We start from the raw sequence: 20,917 nt of genomic DNA on the forward strand, positions 1-20,917 counted from the left end.
AGGAAGAACATGTAGGAAATGCTGCATGACGATAAAAATATGATGCCTGCTTTCCGAAGGACAGACGAAGTGCCGTGCAAATGTCACAGGGTTATGACAAAAAGAGGATGTGAAGCAATCATGTGATTATTATAAATATCAATGACTACTATACTGTGAAGTAATCAGTAAAATGTGGAGAAATATATTGGACTATATTAAACAAATACACAAACATAAAAAAGGGTAATGTGACAGTTAAGAAATAATACTACTTTGACTAAGTGGGCAAACGTTACACCAAAATATGTAGTCCTTTCGTTCTTTCTTTCTTTCTTTCTTTCTTTCTTTCTTTCTTTCTTTCTTTCTTTCTTTCTTTCTTTCTTTCTTTCTTTCTTTCTTTCTTTCTTTCTTTCTTTCTTTCTTTCTTGCTAACTATTTTCCTCAACACTTCATACAAAGCGCTGTGAAATTAAAACGATCGCTTTCGTCCCATCACAGTTGGAGAGTGGGCTTTGAAACACACAGATAAATGTGAACAATAATGTTAACCAAGAATTAGCATAAAATGCATTCAGTAAAAGCCTGAGGTTGAAATCAACTCAAATGTGATGGATCAAAAATGATTATCATTTACTATCCAAAATGCACTGTAATAATGTGCCAAGAAAGGAGGGTCATGTCATTTTCAATTTAATACCATCAGTTTAATTCAATTCAATACTATTTTATTTGTGTAACACTGTTAACAATAGACACTATCATCGAGTCACTTTACAGAAATGTATCCTGTACATTCTGGATATAAATTTAAAATTAATAAATTTATTTTTTTTTGAAACAGATTTATTTCATTAAGTCTTAAGTCAATATAATCGCAACATACAGTACCTAAACATATATAACATTATAATTTTTTACATATTACTAATGAACAAGACATAAATTGTAAATTAAAAATGACATTTATATTACAGACCTAAGAGGTCTAAGACTTTTGCACGGTACTGAGTACTAGCTAAAAAAAATCAGAGGAAGCTATATATCTGTGTTTAATTGAAGGGTTAAAAAAAGGTCCTCTTAACGTCTGTCAATTTTCCTAATCAAATAACTCATCCTGTTTAGACAGTGAGAAGCATGTGGTTGCTATGATATACCCAAAAACCATGATACTGGATTGTACAGTTATCATGCCACGAATCATGCTTCACTCGAATTCTCTTCCCCAAAACAGCTGGAGGCGGAGGATCCTCCACAGAAAAGCGAGGTTAATAATGCACAGGAGGCTTGGGGGAATATGCTGGCAGACGACTGTAAGGTAGTTGGCGTTGTCACAGCCGAGGCTGCGCAGTCCCATTTCACCATCATGCACTGATGCTGAGTTTCTCGTGCAGCTTTGCAACATCCACTCCTCATGCCCTGTTGTGCTGAATGCAACCACTAAGGTGGTGTTCAAAAGAGTAACTGGACACCGACAAAATTAAGATTGGAATTTGTCCTCTGGCATAGCAAATTGAAGTTATTTAGATCAACAGATTACGGGGTGTCCCAGCAGAGTGTGTAAAGCGGTAGGTTTAGATGAGTGAATGAAGATTGTGGTTGCATACAGCGCATTAACAGTTCGATCGCATGGCATTTCGGTTGCACAAAATCCGCTTCATTCTCATTTTAACATCATTCATTATGCTAGACTAGTATCACTAGTTGATCTGAAAACTCTAGTGTTCATGTCATATAGTTATACCAAATTGCTATAACGGTTCTAATTGTAATATTTTTTATTGTTTGAGAACTAAGTGTTCAAAGTATTTTAAAATTGATTCCAACGAGCAGCACTTTGGCTTTGGTTGTGGGCTGTCCTGCATTAAAAAAATAGCTAATTGCATTTATTTTGCAATTTTTTTTTAGTGAAGGTTGATTTGTTGTTTTTTTTAAATGCTGTTTGATGTTGTGGTCTTTGTGTGCCCTCTGTGTGTGAGTCATGTTCAGTTGTTTGTGGTCTTCAGTGTTAATTTGTGTGCTGTTTCAGTATTAGCCCTTTGTGTGATGTGTTTGAATGTGGCTGTCAAAGTAATGAGTAATGGATTACCCTGCTGTTTTCTGTCCTTTGTGTTCAAGGTTTTTAGCAGTCACAGTATATTTGCTTTTATATACAAGCTCTGTTACTGAAATAATCCAATTCAAATACTGGATCCAAGGCATCTTGTCCCCTTTCTGACTGAGCTATCACAGAGCTGTGACCTCTGACCTCCGTTGTGCTCTATAATGATTGTGCTGTTGGTGATTACAGGATGAGCTGCTGGGCTCCAGTTCTGTCACACCCATGTCTACCACGGCCTCAGAGCCAGGGTTGGACTGTCAGCGGGAGGATGGCGACGGATCCAGCAGGTGTGCTGAGGTGCAGGCTGCACCGGGGACTCGCTCCATCTCAACTGGTGAGTCAGTGTCTCAGGGCTTAGGTCTGGGGTTAGTTCAGTGTCTCAGGGCTTAGGTCTGGGGTTAGTTCAGTGTCTCAGGGCTTAGGTCTGGGGTTAGTTCAGTGTCTCAGGGCTTAGGTCTGGGGTTAGTTCAGTGTCTCAGGGCTTAGGTCTGGGGTTAGTTCAGTGTCTCAGGGCTTAGGTCTGGGGTTAGTTTAGTGTCACAGGGCTTAGTATGAGGTTAGTTCAATGTCACAGGGCTAGTATGAGGTTAGTTCAGTGCCACAGGGGTTAGTATGAGGGTAGTTCAGTGTCACAGGACTTAGTATGAGGTTAGTTCAGTGCCAAATGGCTTAGTATGAGGTTAGTTTAGTGCCACAGGGCTAGTATGAGGTTAGTTCCGTGCCACAGGGGTTAGTATGAGGTTAGTTCCGTGCCACAGGGGTTAGTATGAGGTTAGTTCCGTGCCACAGGGGTTAGTATGAGGTTAGTTCAGTGCCACAGGGGTTAGTATGAGGTTAGTTCAGTGCCACAGGGCTTAGTATGAGGTTAGTTCAGTGCCACATGGCTTAGTATGAGGTTAGTTCAGTGCCACAGGGGTTAGTATGAGGTTAGTTCAGTGTCACAGGACTTAGTATGAAGTTAGTTCAGTGTCACAGGACTTAGTATGAGGTTAGTTCAGTGTCACAGGACTTAGTATGAGGTTAGTTCAGTGTCACAGGGCTTAGTATGAGATTAGTTCAGTCTCACAGGGCTTAGTCTGGGGTTAGTTCAGTGCCACAGGGCTTAGTATGTGGTTAGTTTAGCATCACAGGGCTTAGTATGAGGTTAGTTCATTGTCACAAGGCTTAGTCTGGGGTTAGTTCAGTGTCACAGGGCTTAGTCTGGGGTTCTGTTCTATATACATTATGTTCAGTATATTTATATTATATATAGTTTATAACTTGCAATGAAAAGAAAACCCAGTCTACTTCTCTTTAGACTGTGCATGTAAATAACTACATAAATAAACAAAATTAAAAACAATAAATAAATAGAAATAAGAATTAGAACAAAATAAATATAATATTGATGTGCAATTATGTTACATGTAGAAACGCTAGTATTATTACAGGATTATTCCATTCCATTTGCATAACAAAAATATAAAAAGGCAGGATCAGTCTTACAAAATACCAGACAGTCTGTTGAATGTGCTATTAGGCTATGCCATTAAAAAATTATTAAACAATATTAAACTGATCGAGTACTTGCTGTTTTCCCCACATTTTTTTTATGAACTAAAATGACGAATATTTAACTAGTATGAAAGTCCCAATTTTAAATCCTACCTGATGTTTTGTTGCAAAAAGTTTAATTTTCCGTATATGCTACTAATACATTTCTTTAGCTGATTAAATGCAGTTTAAATGTATTTTTACTTCATATCAGTGTATGAGTGCACATTATGTGCCATCTGGGTCATGTAGGTTTGGTGGAGAATGAGGACAAGTCTGATGTGCAAGCTATTATCGAATCAACCCCAGAGCTTCATCTGGACCTCAGTGGCTACAAAGGCTCCAGGTACAAATTTGTAACTCAATCATAATGCATATACAGTGTGTTATATCAAGCTTGCCCTTGCCTTATCTGTCCCAACATAGACATCCAAAAACAAACAATAATATTCTGAATGTTAAAACATGAAAATATCTGTACAAAATTAATGACACCTGCAAAAAATGTGCAAGCTGTTAACAAGTTCTACTGTGGATTGCATCTTATCGTATAAACAAAAACATGTGTTGTTTATTTTGTGTGCGTCCTGTAATGGATGTGTAATTTAGGCATGTTTCAGGTGCAAAATACATGGTGGTGTCAATGAAAATTGATTCATTTTGATTTATTGCTGCTTGAAAGTCACTTTTTCACCAGAGGCTCTAAAAAAACGCAGATGAAGGACAGGTATTAAATTCACAAGAGCCTCCAGCTGAAAACAAAATAAAGCCATTTATTACATTGTAATACTGAGACGGTTTACTGAAATGTCTGAGCAAATGTCTGAGCAAAATAACCAGAAAATTATGACCGACTGTATTATGAAGGTAAAGTATTAGGTACTTGAAATGACATGATTTACATTTACCTTATTCACAGAACATGTTTATGTAAAACTCTACTAATTATTAGTGGATAATGTTACATAATACATTTCAGCACACCAACTAAAGGTATAGAGAACAAGGCATTTAACCGGAACACGGACTCTCTGTTTGAGGAGCTGTCAAGTGCAGGCTCTGGCCTCATTGGGGATGTGGATGAAGGAGCTGATCTACTGGGTAAGAGCTTTTCTGCTTTACCAAGAATAATCTTGTTAATCATCCCATCTTATCTCCTAAAAACACGGAAGAAAGAATAAAATCTTCCCTGTAGCAGTAGATTAAAATAGGAACAGTAATATTTTGATATAAAGCATCATTATACCTTTGTGGAAAAGGTGAATGCTTAATACTATTGTAGGAAATGCAGCAGTAAACTGTATAGACATATGGCTGCATGTTTACAAATGAAAGGAAGATTGGGTAATGTTAATTGTTAATGGATTGTAATGGATTGCTTTCAGCATATTGTTGCAATCAGCCATAACATTAAAACCACTTAAAAGTGAATAACATTGAGTATCTTGTTACATTGCCAGCTGTCAAGGGGTGGGATATATTAGACAGTCAGTTCTCAGAGTTGACGTGTAAGAAGCAGGAAAAATGGGCAACTGTTAGGATCTGAGCCACAACTAAGGCAAGCCAGTGGAAGCAGTGTGATGCTCTGGACAATATTCTGCTGGAAAGCATTGGGCTCTAGCATTCATGTGGATGTTACATTGATACGTACCACCTACCTAAACATTGTTGCAGACCAAAGTACACTGCTTCATGGCAACAGTTTTACTTACTGGCAGGAAAATGCGTCTTGATACACTGTAAAAATTGTTCAGGAATGGTTTCAGGAAGAGGAGAGGTACCATCTCTATTTTATGGAGCATTCTTGGGATAGGCTAAACAAACAAGATCAATTTATTGATGCCTCAGAGGTCTTGTGGAGTCCATGCCTTGACAGGTCAGAGCTGTTTTGGTGACACAAGGAAAACCTACACAGAATGGATTTAATGTTATGGCTGATTGGTGTGTTGGCAAGTACCAATACTTGAAAACGTTTTCAGACCCTGAGCTTTTTATTCACATAAGTGGAAGATGTATTGCTGAGAGCTAACACACTAAATTAAACTTAAAATGCGCCAATTAAAAAAAAATAAATATGCAAATGCAGCAGTAAGCAGCAGTACTAAGTCCAGTTGGCTGCAGTTCACCAGACTGAATTTGTGCTATTTATAAATAGTAAAGATGCAGTAAACCTTGCTTCCTTTCCATTTTCCATTGCTACTAACCGGTCATGATCACCTCTGTCCCAGGCTTGTCCTGATTGGCTGCTTGCAGATCATATGCGTGTTTTAACAAAGCTGAACATTAATTGCAACAAACGTCTGGCAATGAAATATTAGTATTAGTAAATCTTATGATTTAATGTTTAAGTAGAGTCAGTTAAGTATTTATGTGCTTTCCTTGCCATGTGTAGTCATGTAGTCAGTCCCTGCTATATGTTAGACACTCTAATGCTGACTGCACTCTTTCTCTCCATGCTGTGTCCTCCTGTTCTCTGGTTTTTGTGCCTAATCCCAGTGGAGTACTCTGGTGTGTATATATCCCTTCCAGCTGTCTCTCTTCCTGTCTGTGTTTCACTTCCTGTTCTTTCTGTGTGTAACTCTGTCAAGGACAATGGTTGCATGTAGACTCATTTATTCCTTTTTTATTCATTTTTCATTACCCCATAATACTAAGAGAGCAAACAATTTGCAGTGAAGTAATATTTCATATATTTGGCAAATAAGAGATCTGTACTGCACTAAAGGGGAGGGAGATAACATACTGTATGTTTTTTTCTGGTTTACTTGTTGCCATTATTTACTTAAAGGCTATCCTCATCCTTCCTGTTCTCTCTGCCTAACATGGACTGCATGCTTTTTCAGACCTGAGTTTGCTTGGTAAGACATACCATCAGCTCTCCTATTCATGTCTGAATGCCTGTCTCTCTCCCTTTCTCTTTCTCTGCGTTTGTATGTCACAGTGAATGTGTGTGTGTATGTGTTTTTACATCCTTCCCTAATCTTGGTTAAAGTCAGAGATCACACCAGGCCCTTGTCCCAAAAGAGAGACAAACTAACCCTGGGATCCTAAGGTCTCAATTTAACTGGTCGTATTTTTTGTAGGAATGGGCCGAGAAGTGGAGAATCTCATTATGGAGAACACGCAGCTGCTGGAGACAAAGTAGGAGCACTTTTCCAGAAAAGCACATTTAAGGAAAAAATTGACAAAAAATTAGGCGCAAGTCAAATGGCCATAGTACTGCATCAAAAAATCTGATGAAAACATGACTTAAAGCACATATGTGTGTACACAGGAATGCACTGAATGTGGTAAAGAACGACCTGATCGTTCAAGTGGATGAGCTTACGTCTGAGAGGGAGGTTCTTCATGGAGAGCTGGAAACACTTCTGCAGGCTAAGGCCAAACTGGAGGAGAAGAACAAAGAGCTTGAGGAAGAGATTAAGAAGTTTGTGTCACTTTCTTTTCTCTCTGAGTATTTTTAGTTAAAACTGCTTTACACTATGCAGTGTTGTCATACAACTGGCCTCATGAGACCCAATTTGACTTGTGTAGGCATGATATAGTGCTTTTGTTTGGCATAAGGATGCTTTTATAACATAAGGATACAAAATATAGCAGTAATACCCTAGAGATTCAGTTTAATCTGTACAGTTTCACATGGGTTTCCTTTGGGTTGTCAAGTTTCTTCATACCTTCTAAATCATGCTCTGGTTGGTGGAGTGGCTAATCTATAGGGCCCCTAGTTGTGAATGTGTGTGTGTGTGTTTGTGTGTGTGTGTATATGATGCTCTGTGACTGGCGTCCCGTTCACGTTCCTTAAGCACAATGTTTCTAGGATACTGGATCCAGTGCAAACCTGCCCAAGAGAAAGCACTAAAATGAATGAATGAATGTTTGTACTATCTGGTCAATGTTATTTTTTATGTGCTGTAGAGTTCGGGCTGAAATGGAGAACACCAAACTGAATAGCAAAGAGGAAGATGAGGTGAGAACATTTTGAATAAATACTATGTGTGATTTGGTATTCTATCAGTTTGGCCCGTTTGTCTTTAAATAGCAGAAGCGAGCATAGAATATTATAGAAAATTGTAGTGTATATACAATAACGGTCCTAATACCTTCTGAAGCAAAGTTTTATGTGTGTTTTGTCAGCAGAGTGACGTGCCCACAGCTCAGAGGCGTCGGTTCACTCGAGTAGAGATGGCGCGTGTACTAATGGAAAGGAACCAGTATAAAGAGAGACTGATGGAGCTACAGGAGGCTGTCAGGTGGACAGAAATGATTCGGTAAACACTCATATTTTCTTTTTGAAAAACCGTACAGCTTTTAGTTCAGAGTACAGAATTGTTGTTATTCTTATAGCAGGCATTTGTTAGAATAAAAACAACAATTTGCCCAAAAATCATCTACATTTTTTGGTGTGAAGGCCTTTTTTTCTCCAAACATGTAGAGTCATGTTTTATTCCATACATAATGACATATCCTATTCCTCTACAGTGCTTCCAGAGAAAATCCTGCTCTTACCGAGAAGAAGAAATCCAGCATCTGGCAATTGTAAGCATTTTCACTCACATTCATCCTCTACCCCAGAAACATACTCGTGGCCAACTTATTTATTATCTATTAATTATTGTTTCTGTATTTTAAATTATTCATGTGTTTCTCTTCTTACTTGATGCTCTGGTGGTCCTCAGCATGTAGGTAAAACAATTATATCCTAACTGCTCCTCTCTTACCCTCAGCCCAGTTGTGATAAAGCAATATGATTATATTTCTGTGGATTTTTCCTTGTGGGCTCCTCCTGCTTGTGATGCACCTCACTCTGCCTCAGTTCATCATATACTCATCGTGGCTACTGTAATACCGGTTTAGATAATTGTGAAGTAAAAATGCAATAGTTCAGCAGAGGGCAGAAATTGTTATTGTTTTTGCCATCAATAGAATATCCAACAGTCTGCTTACTTAACATCAAAAACACAGTGGTCTACACTCGATGGACCCCAGAATACAGCTTTAATACTATAACTTGTAGGAATTTTCTTCTAATTTTCTGCATCACATCACTGTCTCCAGGTAGATACTTGTTGCAGCTAAACTACTAGACTAATTTCTTTATATAGTGTCTCCCCCTGGTGGTCTCCCAATTATTACATGCACATTGTACGGAAACACAAAGCTGAAATGAACATTCGTATGGATGTCTTGTGACAGCTTGTATTGTATATTCTACTTTATTAAAATAAACATTTCTGTTCATTTCACTACATGTCATTACACAATAAATCAGCCTAGAAGTGTGGATGTAGATTTCTGAAAATGTTCTATCCCTGAAAGTTGCTTTTCAAATATCTTTTCAGCTATATTCAGCTCTTCTTTATTCATATATCCTTGCAATGACTCTTGAAAAACCTCTCTCAGGAGTTCTTTGGATTGATAAGGGTTCCTTAACTGAAACCTGAATGGCTTCAGTGTCATGTAGGATTCTGCACAGGGTTTCCTCAGATATGTTTTTTCCAATGAGTGTAGCAGATCCAATACTTCATGTCTTGTCCTGCTCCCATTACCATCCCCGCATGTGTGTGTGTGTGTGTGTGCGTCCCAGCTTCAGCCGGCTGTTCAGTTCCTCGTCCTCCAGCAGCAGCACCAGCACCAGCAGCAGCAGTGCGATGAAGCCTCCTTCTTCTAACGTCAAGTACAATCCACCCAGCGGCATGAGAAAGAGCAGCACCTTCTCCCAGTTTCCCACTGAGCGCTCCAAAGCCTTTGACTTCCTCAAAGATGAGTAAGGGCTTGTTTATCACTTTATACAGCTCTTTATACAGCTCACTTATGCTCAAACCATGTTTGCCTTTAAGCCTTGTGCTCTTTTCAGGTCAGTGTGATTCATTTGAATTTTTCTGTCTCTTTTTTCTCAGCGTGGACATGTGCACTTCCCCATCACGTAGGGAGCAGAAGAAGGCTCAGTACAGGCAGGTCAAAGCCCACGTACAGAAGGAGGACGGGAGGCTAGCAGCTCACGGCTGGAGTCTGCCCAGTAAATACAAGGCAAGATTTCAAGCTGCACTGCATAGAAAGTTTGCAATTTTGATAAATCAGGCAGTTTGTTTGAGGGCAGCAGAAAGCTGAAGATAAGTGGGTTGCTTTTATCTCCCTTGCTTTGATTCATTTGGATTTGCATTTAGCACACTGCATGTTAAATAACAGTCATATACTTGATAAAGTATACTTGATAAAATGTGATAAAATATAAACTTTTATTAAAATAAAATGTTATAAAATGTAAGTTTTGCATAATTGTACACTTCTCATAGACCATTTCTAAACATGTTCGTAAAACGATCTCCTTATAAAAAAACAACTTAAAAACAAAAATCCCCCATTGGCATGTCTCCCTTGTCCCTCTCCAAGGTCTCCCTTTTCAGTGGAGACTAGTGTACCAGTGCCTGAATACAGAAAAGAATATTTATAAATTTCAGCATGTTCAGCGTGTCACTCTTAATGCAAGCTCAAATCCTCTGAATTTAGGATCAAATACAAATTTTATAAGTACAGGTGTGGAAAAGCCCCGGGGGTATGGTGACTTAGTGGTTAGTGCTTAGCATTTGTTGCACACATGGGGTAGGAGGTTCAATTCCTGCCACTTCCCAGGGCTTCAAGTAATGCCTTCTTCTCCATAGTCAGTATTAGTTCATATAATCAGCATGTTGTCATTATTGGTTAAATTACATTTTGTTCTGTTTTATATCCTGGACTTGTTCCAAGCACAGCACTGGGTCTGGAGCTTTCACTTAATTTTTTTTTTCTTTGCTCTTTTGTATATTCACAGGAAGCAAATGGTAGGCAAGCAGAGAGTAAGATGAACTTGCCTGTTCCTGTGTACCTGAGACCACTGGATCAGAAAGATCCTTCTATGAAGGTCAGCACTTTGGGTTTTAATACCTGCACAAATTACTTGCTGTGTTATATAATAATGAAATGGCAAATTTTGTAATTCATTATGTAATATCACCAAAAACTCTCTTATCTTGTTCACATTTATTTACAAATTTGCATGTAACATCATGTATAGATTCTCAATGAGCATGAAGCTGAAATGTATTTGCTCTTTCTCCAGCTGTGGTGTGCAGCTGGTGTGAACCTCTCAGGTGGAAAGCCACGTGACACGGGCTCAGGTGTGTGTTTTAATGACTCTGGAGCTGAGGGAGAGGCCTCTAGACCAAGGAAAGGCTCTCAAAGCAGTCTGGAGCAACAGGAGCAGGAAAGCAAGGTGAACAACTTCACCAGTACAAAATGCAGAATTTTGTAAATACACTTCTGCAGAATTAAGTTTTGCAATCTTTACATTCCTTTAAAACAAAAAATATATATGAATATATATAAATATAAATTTTAATTAGATTTCTGGAGTTATGAATACACCTCAAAGCATTTCTATCTGACTAATGTGTCTTTGTATATTTTTAATTCTTAATTTTATTTAATTTCTGTAGTTATTTTTGAGATACAGTTTCTCAATAAGTGTAACATCTCTGGACAGAAACCTCACGCAATTATAGATTTTCTAACCATGTGCATGTGTGTACGTGTGTCAGGAGCAGGAGCGTGAGGTGGCGCAGGTGGACATGTCCAGCCGTGTTTGGATCTGCACCAGCACGCAATCCTCCACTAAAGTCATTATCCTGGACAGCACACATCCCTCTGAGCTGCTGGATAGCTTCTACGTCTGTAACTCACACGTGCTGTGCATAGCCAGCGTGCCAGGTCAGATAACACACAGCCCCAATCATGTAATGATTTGAAATGATCTTTATTAGCTTGTATCTTTATTCAGTGTTTCATATCAAGGGTCATCGGTAGAGGAAGAACAATGATCATGAGCCTTGAGAGTTTTTGTGTTATGCTTCAGGTGTCTTGGAGACAGACTATCCTGCTGGAGAAGAAGTTCCTCAGGACTCAGAGGCGAGGCTTGAAGGCTCACTGACAGGCAGTTTGGCCAGTAACAGCTCACATGGCAGTGAGGGAGCTCTGAGTGGCATCTCAGCAGTTGGCTGTACAGCAGAAGGGACGGGGTCTGGAGCTCAGACCGGCAGCTCAGGAACCAATGAACTTCTGGCAGAGCTCAGTCCTGTAAGAGGTAGAGGTAAGAACTGTTCATTATAATTGGCATGAATAAGGGTTTAATTGGAGGGGAGCTCAAGAGAGATGACCTTGGAAATAAAAATTATTCCATGCCGTAAGGTGGCAATTATAACGATTGTTAGGACTGACATGCAGAGGTGGATGCAATTGCAGGTAAATGGTCTTTAATAATAATAATAAAAATGCAGGTAAGCAAAATAAAATGTGAGACTAATAATCATCAAAGCAACAAGTCAGGCAATAACAGTCAAAAACAGATGACAGTCAGACCATGAACAATGGTTTGATATTGTCAGATATGTTTTTGTATGTTATTGTAGAGTTAACTGAATAAATTATTTGCAACATACCCTAGACACATGTGGGTTTAAATACACACACAAATCATTAAGGCAACATGCAGTGACACTACAGGGGCAGAGACATGACATGAAAACGTGGCTATGAGCGCTGTGGGCTGATACAAACGCTGTGTGTCTCATCTCATAGTTCTCAGCACAAGGGGACAATTCATGACAGTTATAGTTGTAGTTATTACAGCAAGCCCTTAACATAGAAGTAAATATATTTAATAAAAAAAATGTGACCCAAGGTAATGTATACTGGGTGATGTACTCACCAGTGAAATCAGCATTTTTGATCATGTTTACACAATAATGTGTAAACATTTATTCATATATTTTCTTTGCAACTTCATAAAATAGTCAGTGTCAAATTGATTCTAATTCCAAACAACACAAAAAAAAAATCTAGGCTGGAATGAGACGTCTATATAATCTAGACATTAGTATGCATCGTTTTAGATTACATATTGAATTGAATAAATGTCTGTAATAGTTTCCTACATTTCTACAGTTTTAGCCAAGGTGAATTTAAAAAAAGATTAAATTCAGATATAAGTACTGGTATTAGCACAGGCAATTTACTTCGTTTCTGAATAAAGCATGTGTTCATGACATTTCAAAAACGTTTTTTCTAGCTTCAATTAAACTGAAGGCAGAGCCTCTTACTCACATATCTTTACTAATTTGATGCTTGGTGTAGTTCTTGTGTTCATGGTCCATGGTAAATGGTACAGTAATGTTAACCTTGTGTGCAGTGGAGTTGTCTAGGGAACCTAGTCCCAACGAAGACAGTGTTCCCACAGCAGAGGAAGCCACTGAGGCTACCGAGGATGAGGAGGAGCCACCGGGTACAGATACCAGCCAGCCTGGCATTTACACTGAGCACGTATTCACAGATCCACTGGGAGCACAGTCCACTGAGAGCTCTACAGCCACAGACAAAGAGAGGTGAGTACAGAGAGAATGAATGGTTTTCTGTCAATCTTCCATTCTGTGCATGACACAAGTCCAGTCTGTTGCTATTGCAATTCTCTTGCGATTTACTGAATACAAATTAAAAGCCATTCTGAACAGCCATTGTAACCAGTGACACCAGCACTATACTGACTTTTGTCATTTACCATATAGATTTACTGTACTGTACTGTGTTTAGTTTTTAGACTGCACTGTAAAAAGAAAAGACATGATTGAGTAATGAAAAAAGTAAAACAGTAGTTAATTTTGTCTGGGATGTGACTGCCAGGAAGTCGGGTCGAGAGAGAGATGGAGCAGCTTCTCCAAGCAGCGAGCAGGATCAGGTCGGGGATGAGACCCAGAGGATGAGCAGCACCCTGCCTACCATGTGGCTAGGAGCTCAGAATGGCTGGTGAATCTCTCTCTCTCTCTCTCTCTCTCTCTCTCTCTCTCTCTGTCTCTGTCTCTCTTTTACACAATTACACACACACACATTCTTTAACATTATTTATTTAAATACATGCTATGTTGCTTTTTCCTGCTTTCCTCTAGCCTGTATGTGCACTCATCTGTGGCCCGGTGGAGAAAGTGCCTCCATGCTGTGAAGCTGAAGGACTCCATTCTTAATATTGTGTAAGTTAAGAAAAATCCTAGATTATCAAATTGAACTAAAATTCCATCACTGCTATGTAAGTACACAGGTGAAGCAGGCATGCGCTGTAGTTGTCTGATGTTTCATTGCGGTTTTCTTCCCACAGCCATGTTAAAGGACGAGTGCTTGTGGCTCTAGCTGATGGCACACTAGCCATCTTCCACAGAGGACTAGGTAAGACCCTACACATCAGTCAGTGCAATCTTCTCTGCTTTTATGCAGTTGTGCAAAAAAAATTGGTTTTTTTTTTTATACTATTTTATAGATAGCCAGTGGGATTTAACCAACTACCACCTGTTGGACCTGGGTCGGCCGCACCACTCCATCCGCTGTATGTCTGTAGTGCATGATAAAGTGTGGTGTGGCTACAGGAACAAGATCTATATCGTCCATCCCAAAGCTATGAAGATTGAGGTTTGTTCCTATTTCCATGTTCCACAGACTGTGTAGAAGCTCCAAACCAGAAGAGCAGACGTATTTATCATTTTCTGTAATATATAGAAAACCTATTAATAGTCTACTTCACCATATCTGGTAGGGCAGAGACTTTTATAGTTGTATGATTTAATATTTCCAATGAAATAGGTTACTAGAGAGTGTTAAAATGGCAACTGTTGTCAATTAGTCCATAAGGCGCACATCACTGACTGTGTGGAAAAAAAACTGCGGAAAATTCAATGCTGACTTATTTATAGCTTAGAAACGGCACAGTTTAGACTTAATTACTTCCATGTAGTGCTAATTACATTATTCTAGCTTTCATAACAAATATGATGTTTTGAAGACTGCGTTTTTCAAGTTATGTAATGACAACCACATTTGAAGGCTTAACCATGAGCTTTTACTATGAAGTTTACTTAAATATTAGAACTGGAAGTTCTGGATAAATATCCCTTGTTTTGTGATATGGCTTTAAATAAATACCTGTGTAATAAAATCTAAAAATGGACAACATGTGTTACAAAAATGGTCTTAAATGGTCACTTCATGAGGAATTTCATTTTCATTTTTCATTTTATTTTCATCAAAAATTTTATGGTAAATGCAATACACTTACTGACTATAATGTGTGTGTGTGTGTGTGTGCAGAAGTCATTTGATGCTCACCCACGGAAAGAGAGTCAGGTGCGTCAGCTTGCCTGGGTGGGTGATGGGATCTGGGTCTCCATCCGGTTGGACTCCACCCTGCGTCTGTTCCATGCACACACTTTCCAGCATCTCCAGGATGTGGACATTGAGCCTTATGTCAGCAAAATGCTGGGTGAGGATGATAAGGAGTATGAGGAAGAAGCTTACCTTCTAGCTTTATTATTAAGGCATTGAAAGAAGTATGGGACAGGAAACAACAGCATTAAGTGTTTTTCCTGTTTGTGTAACACTGTTCCTCTCTTGCTTTAACAGGCACAGGTAAACTGGGCTTCTCTTTTGTGAGAATCACAGCTCTCATGGTGTCATGTAAGCGGCTCTGGGTTGGGACAGGAAATGGCGTTATCATCTCTATCCCTCTATCAGAGTGTGAGTTTGCAAATATTTCGAACATGTCCAGGATTTTAAAAGAACCGTGCTGTTAATGCATGGAGAAATGCAGTAAAGCCGGACAGGAAGTAGGCTTTACTCTCATCTAGCTCCACACTTCTTCTGTATACTCCTCTACCTTTCACTGTCCTGTCTCTGACTCTTCTCCGGGTTCTTCTGTCAATAGCTTTGGGTCTTCAGCATGGAGTTCTCGGGCTAAGGGGTGAGTGGGAAAAGTGCCACGTGCTTAGCAAGCTGGCTGCGATAAGACCCTTAATTGCTGCTGCACACTAGCTTGCGCTTACTTCTGCATATTAGTCAGTTTCTTTACCTTGAGGAAGTTTTCTGATTGGCTGCTTTTTTTTCTGGTTCTCTCTAATGTTGCTCTAATGTCTGGTTCTCTCAAAGTTGCGTAGAGAAGAGCGCAGATTTAAGTGCAAAGATGAAATTGATGTATAAGGAAACGTTTGCTTGGAGTGTAACCTGATTTGATGCACAAACATATGCAACTTTGATGCAGCTCTTTCTTTTTCTCTTACTTACTTATTTGTTATTTCATTTATTCACTATTTAAGGCCAGCACCTTAAAATTAAAAGAACTGTCACTGTTGATTCTGGTACAGTTATCTGTACTTATGGCGTATCCAGGTTCTTCAGATCATTTTTATGGATGATCTCCATTCAGATGAATAGAGCTACCTGCAGACCACTCAGTCCTTTAAGGTTGTCAGATTTTGCTTGTTTAGAAGATGCTGGTTTTAAAGCTCTCGGTTACTGATCAGAAGGTTGAAGGTTCAGGCAGTCCTAGCACTGCCACGTGCGCTCCAGGGCTGCTGTATCATGGCTGACCCTGTGCTCTGGCTCCAGCAACTAGCAGGGATATACAAAAAACTTTCACAGAGAATGTGTATGTGACTCCTTCTTCAAGCAGTATATATCCCTAACCAGCCTACATATTTTCCTTCTGCTTTTCCTGATGGAGTGGCATCAGGCTGAGAAGTACATTCTGATTCATGCCATCTGTACATTCCTGCTCCTTTTGGTAGAGTTCCACATGTTCAGCAGCCAACTGTGATAAATAACCTCTTATGGTCTTGTTTTTTTCTGAGGGTTCTGTCCACTGGGATATGCCTGATACAGCTCCAGTGGGCACTGACCAGCAGGCTGAATTGTCTTTATGTCAAAGGTCTAAATAACAACATGCTCACTTTTGTTATTAATTCCTCACAGTGCACACTTTACTCTGAATTTATGCAATATTCTCTGTCTCTCTTTCTGTCTTACTGGCCTAATATTGATCTGCTAAATAGCTCAAGTGTGTCTGCTTTAACTGTAAGCTCATCTCAGTAACAGGTGCTTTGAGGCCACATAGACAATCTGTGCAGCTTGCTCTGGTTGCACAAAAGCATACTTACAAAAATGCAACTAAATACAGAAACAAACACCTGCCTTGTGACTTAAAAACCACACAGTTAACCCAGGCCATTTCTTTCCTATGAACTGCAGCTAATAGGAGTGTTGGTGCAATAGCGAGCCGACCCGGTGGCGCAGTCCGTGTGTTCGGGGACGAAAGTGCAGACTGTGGGACATCAGGCTCCTATGTGCCCTACTGCTCTATGGCCCATGCTCAACTTTGCTTCCATGGTCACAGAGATGCAGTGAAGTTCTTCGTTGCAGTGCCAGGTATTATCTAGGAAAAGAATGTCGGCATATTATTTCATTATGCCTCATCCATATCAATCTGTAATGATCATTGGATTGATCTTTCCAGTGACTGTCTAAAAGCTTGATCAAGCCATGAGACAAGCAAAGGGAGACATCTTTCAGCAGACTAACTGCATTTACAACAGGCTCCTTACACAACATGATTTCCATAAATATATGAAATTTATCAAATATATATTGTTTTCTTTACGTAGAAATGTCAATTTATATAATACAACAAAATTTTAACTTAGAATTTTTCATGAATTTTCCAGAATTCAGCAACAGTAACACTCAACATGTAAGCTTTTGTAAAATGGAATTATTAGCTCTGATTTATATATATATATATATATATATATATATATATATATATATATATATATATATATATATATATATGTGTATTTTTTTTTTTTTTTTTTTTTTTTCAGGTCAGGTTGTTCCTCCAGCAGCAGCACCTGATAGCATGACACCAGACTCGGACACTCCTTCCTCTGAAAGTCCCTCACAAGAGCAGCATCCTAAATTCATGCTGGTGATGAGTGGAGGGGAGGGCTACATCGACTTCAGGATGGGTAAGAACACTACAAACTGGTGAGCTCCTGTGATTTTTCTCCATTATGATCCATCCCTGACATTCTGGCCGGTGCCTCTCAGGTGATGAAGATGGAGAAGGGCTAGCTGAGGACGAGGAACCTCTGGAACCCACCCTGCAGCTGCAGTCCGCTCCCACCAAAACCGAGCGCAGCCACATCATAGTCTGGCAGGTTGCCGTGAATGACGAGTGAGCAGCCAATCACTGCCTCAGGTTCAACAGAGAACTCCGCCCCTCAAGCCACCTTGTGGCATGCTGTTACATTTTTTAATCACAAATTACTAGAAGTATGATTCCCATGATTGTTATTAGAAGACATCCCCAAACCCATTTCTTAAGGAATACATTTGTTTTTTTTTGTGTGTGTGTTTTCTTTGACGATTTATTACTTTGTATTTTCATTCACGCCAAGGCATAAAGTCAAAGGGAATCTGGAATATAAGGAAAATGAAAGGGAGTAAATGAATCCGTCCAGGACTGTAAATGTACAGTTTTAGTGACTGGGCTTTGTGTGAATGGTCAATCCAAAAAAAACGAACAAACAAAAACAAAAGCAAGTCTAGTATTTTACTAGAGTAGTGAAGCACAGAGACCAGTGAAGGAAACACATGCTTTCAGTTTACATCATAACTGATCGTACAATTGCACATATATAAGGGAAGTCCCCATGTTTAAGTCATTTGTTTTGTGCAAGATATAGATAGATATATAGATAGAGAGCAAGAAAGAAACGTCTTGTGAGGCCACGAATTGTGCGCACTGTGACTGACGTCGCAGTAGCATAGTGTGATATTTCTAGAGCAACAGAAAGCTATTTTTTCAATCTGCTTGGCATGTGTCTTGTTTGCATTTTCCTAGAACCTTAAAGGCATGGTCTGTCTTGTGTGTGTGTGTGTGTGTATGTGTGTGTGTGAGAATGAAGTAATTCAGTGTGTTGTAAAAGCCCTAGCACTAGATTCTGCCTCATGTGGTAGCGCCTGTACGCTAGAGCTTGCTGGCACTTTAAAATAGTGACCAACGTAGTTAGATCTAAACTTAGATCTACACTTAGTCTAAAAACCAACACTTATGTTTTATTTTTTTTTTCCAAAAAGGGGCTAGCCTGTTACCAAAGGAAAAACAAATGTAGAACAAATACATAACAGCATCTAGTTACTTGGATTCCATTTAGGCTTTTTGTTTTTTTGGACGTTGACTACAAAATTTTCATATTTAAAGATCAAATTTTTTAAAGGCCTCATTTCTTGACAGGGATTTTATCAGAACCACTTTGCATCGCACCTTAACTCATTGGTCACCAGGCACTAAGCCAGTGGGGTTTTGTGCATTCATTTTTGTTTCAACTTGAGTGTTTACACATCTGGTTTTCGATACTGAAACCATCTTTTTTTTTATTCTTATCTCTTTGTCATTTAAGTCAAAAACTTTTTTCCGTGTGTCTCTTCTTTGATGCTAGTCTGTTAAAATGAAAGAAAAAAAAACAACAACATGCCAGTGTTGAACTTTTTGTTTTTGTATTTGAAGGAAATAAATAACAGGCTGTCTGGTTTTGTTTTTATTCCAGAAAGGGAATATTCATATAGGTATTTTTGCCATTCCAGTATTTATTTTTTCATAATGAATTTTGTGGTTCAGAATGTAACTTTATACATGATCATTCTAACAGTTTGTGTGATATTATTACGGACATTGTGAAGGAATTGCATTGTTAGTGGTTGATTAGTGTAACATCATGGATCAGAGTATGTAGGATATACAGAATAACCTCTGTGTGGATCATCTGGAATTCAGCGTTCATTGTACTAAGCTATGCATGTTTTTTTTAAAAGGACACTGCAGTGTGTTTGTTCAAATCCCTGATTATTGCCACCTTTTTGGGTGGACTAGTATGTGTGTGTGTGTGTGTGCGTGTGTTTGTGTGCTCGGACGGTATGCGTGGACGGTTGCTTGATCCCTTAAACGACACAGGATGTGCTGTGGTTGTCACAGCTTGTCATTACTGTGGTTTTTCCTGTTCAATGTTTGCTAAAACAGCATCATAGCCTTATTTTTAACAATCTAATAAACTCAATTTCATGGGAATTAACAGCCGCTGCTGTTTTTAGTCCTTTTTACAAAAACCGAGGTGTTAAAACAGTTTCTGCTGCAGTTTCTGGTAAAAGGTACAGTAAGTTGAGTGACAGATCAGACAGATCCGACTCCTCAGAGGACACTAACACTCTGGAGGGTGTTCTTTTTATTAAAACAGATGCATGAAGAAATGAATCCAAGCGGAATGAATCTTGTGTGAGCTTACTGCATTGATTTCCAGCTTTGATCAGGCTGCTAATGTGATGATGGTGACATTTTAAACGTGCGAAACACTTACTAAGAGTTATGCTACAGTATAACTCTAGCAACAGAATATGCCCATGCCTCAAATCACTACAAGTAAAAAAGTGCCTCTTGCTACAAAGGACAATAACTAGTAAAGGTTTTTTTTCCCTTTGCGATGGATTTGTGATGGATCTGGAGCTTATCCCACGAGCACTGAGTGTCAGTCCATTACAGTGCAGCATTCACACACACATTCACACCTAAGGGCAGGTCTGATTAGCAAATCTGCCTACTGCGAGCTTAGTGGAGACCAAAGAACCCAAAGAAAATTCGTGGAACATGTTTGCCTCACACCTTTGAGGTTGCAGGTTTGATTCCCACCTCTGCCCTGTGTGTGTGGAGTTTGCATGTTCTCCCTGTGCTTCAGGGTTTCCTCCATGTTCCCAGGTTTCCTCTCCCAGTCCAAAGACATGCATTGTAGCCTGAGGGCCATCTCTAAATTGCCTGTAGTATATAAATGGGTGTATGTCCCATTGTACCCTGCAATGTATTCTGTGTCCTCCCGGCTTCTGCCCTGACTTCCCTCATGACCTTGCCTAGGATAAGAACAGCACAAGAAAGAGGAATCATATCAAAGAAAACCAAGGTCAACAAAATTATACGTAAATAATATGATGAGCCATACAATAAAAAATGTGTTGTGTTCAAATATATTCAGTACCCTGAAACCAGACCTTGATGAAATATAAGCTTTAAAACCTTGTAAATAAAGACTTCATAGAAAGTATTATAAGAAACCTGATTATTAATTCAAATAGATTCTTATTACAATAATCATAAATAATGTGACTATATATGACATTTACATGCTATAGAGTCTATGCAAGATTTTATACATTAAAAAAAGGTTTGATTGAATAAATAAGCAGGTGTTCAGGTATTGCGATTAAAGCAGAACGGTGTGTGTATACAGGTATACACTTTTGCTGTATTCCAAGTTCAAGCTTTATACCCTGTAATAATTATTATTAAGGTCTAGATTCATATCACATAATAGATTTAAAAAAGAAATAAATCGAACTGTATCAAGCGGTCTTCAA

The 20,917-nt window shown here is 39.0% G+C and overlaps 1 protein-coding gene across 11 annotated transcripts in view; it reads left to right on the plus strand.

Annotated features, from left to right (window-relative positions):
- Positions 1-19,583, plus strand: part of spag9a (sperm associated antigen 9a) — a 36,419-nt gene extending 16,836 nt beyond the window's left edge. The window contains exons 6-32 of one of the 11 annotated variants that reach the window (XM_058414907.1): positions 1,214-1,297; positions 2,270-2,414; positions 3,866-3,959; positions 4,593-4,714; positions 6,110-6,121; positions 6,697-6,754; positions 6,888-7,040; positions 7,529-7,580; positions 7,748-7,881; positions 8,093-8,149; positions 9,198-9,377; positions 9,511-9,640; positions 10,422-10,511; positions 10,710-10,862; positions 11,188-11,356; positions 11,502-11,735; positions 12,834-13,026; positions 13,322-13,444; positions 13,585-13,665; positions 13,791-13,858; positions 13,950-14,098; positions 14,774-14,945; positions 15,086-15,199; positions 15,387-15,422; positions 16,706-16,882; positions 17,338-17,481; positions 17,564-19,583. In XM_058414907.1, coding sequence (XP_058270890.1) covers positions 1,214-1,297; positions 2,270-2,414; positions 3,866-3,959; positions 4,593-4,714; positions 6,110-6,121; positions 6,697-6,754; positions 6,888-7,040; positions 7,529-7,580; positions 7,748-7,881; positions 8,093-8,149; positions 9,198-9,377; positions 9,511-9,640; positions 10,422-10,511; positions 10,710-10,862; positions 11,188-11,356; positions 11,502-11,735; positions 12,834-13,026; positions 13,322-13,444; positions 13,585-13,665; positions 13,791-13,858; positions 13,950-14,098; positions 14,774-14,945; positions 15,086-15,199; positions 15,387-15,422; positions 16,706-16,882; positions 17,338-17,481; positions 17,564-17,694 — 3,255 coding nt within the window. In that variant the 3' untranslated portion in view covers positions 17,695-19,583. Of the gene's footprint in view, positions 1-1,213; positions 1,298-2,269; positions 2,415-3,865; positions 3,960-4,592; positions 4,715-6,109; positions 6,122-6,456; positions 6,472-6,696; positions 6,755-6,887; positions 7,041-7,528; positions 7,581-7,747; positions 7,882-8,092; positions 8,150-9,197; positions 9,378-9,510; positions 9,641-10,421; positions 10,512-10,709; positions 10,863-11,187; positions 11,357-11,501; positions 11,736-12,833; positions 13,027-13,321; positions 13,445-13,584; positions 13,666-13,790; positions 13,859-13,949; positions 14,099-14,773; positions 14,946-15,085; positions 15,200-15,386; positions 15,423-16,705; positions 16,883-17,337; positions 17,482-17,563 lie in introns of all 11 variants that reach the window. The other 10 variants (XM_058414891.1, XM_058414915.1, XM_058414899.1 and 7 more) reach the window with 10 other exon arrangements.
- The last annotated feature ends 1,334 nt before the right edge of the window (positions 19,584-20,917 follow it).

Source organism: Hemibagrus wyckioides, linkage group LG02 (genome assembly GCF_019097595.1).
Source record: "Hemibagrus wyckioides isolate EC202008001 linkage group LG02, SWU_Hwy_1.0, whole genome shotgun sequence".
Taxonomy (NCBI): Eukaryota; Metazoa; Chordata; class Actinopteri; order Siluriformes; family Bagridae; genus Hemibagrus; species Hemibagrus wyckioides.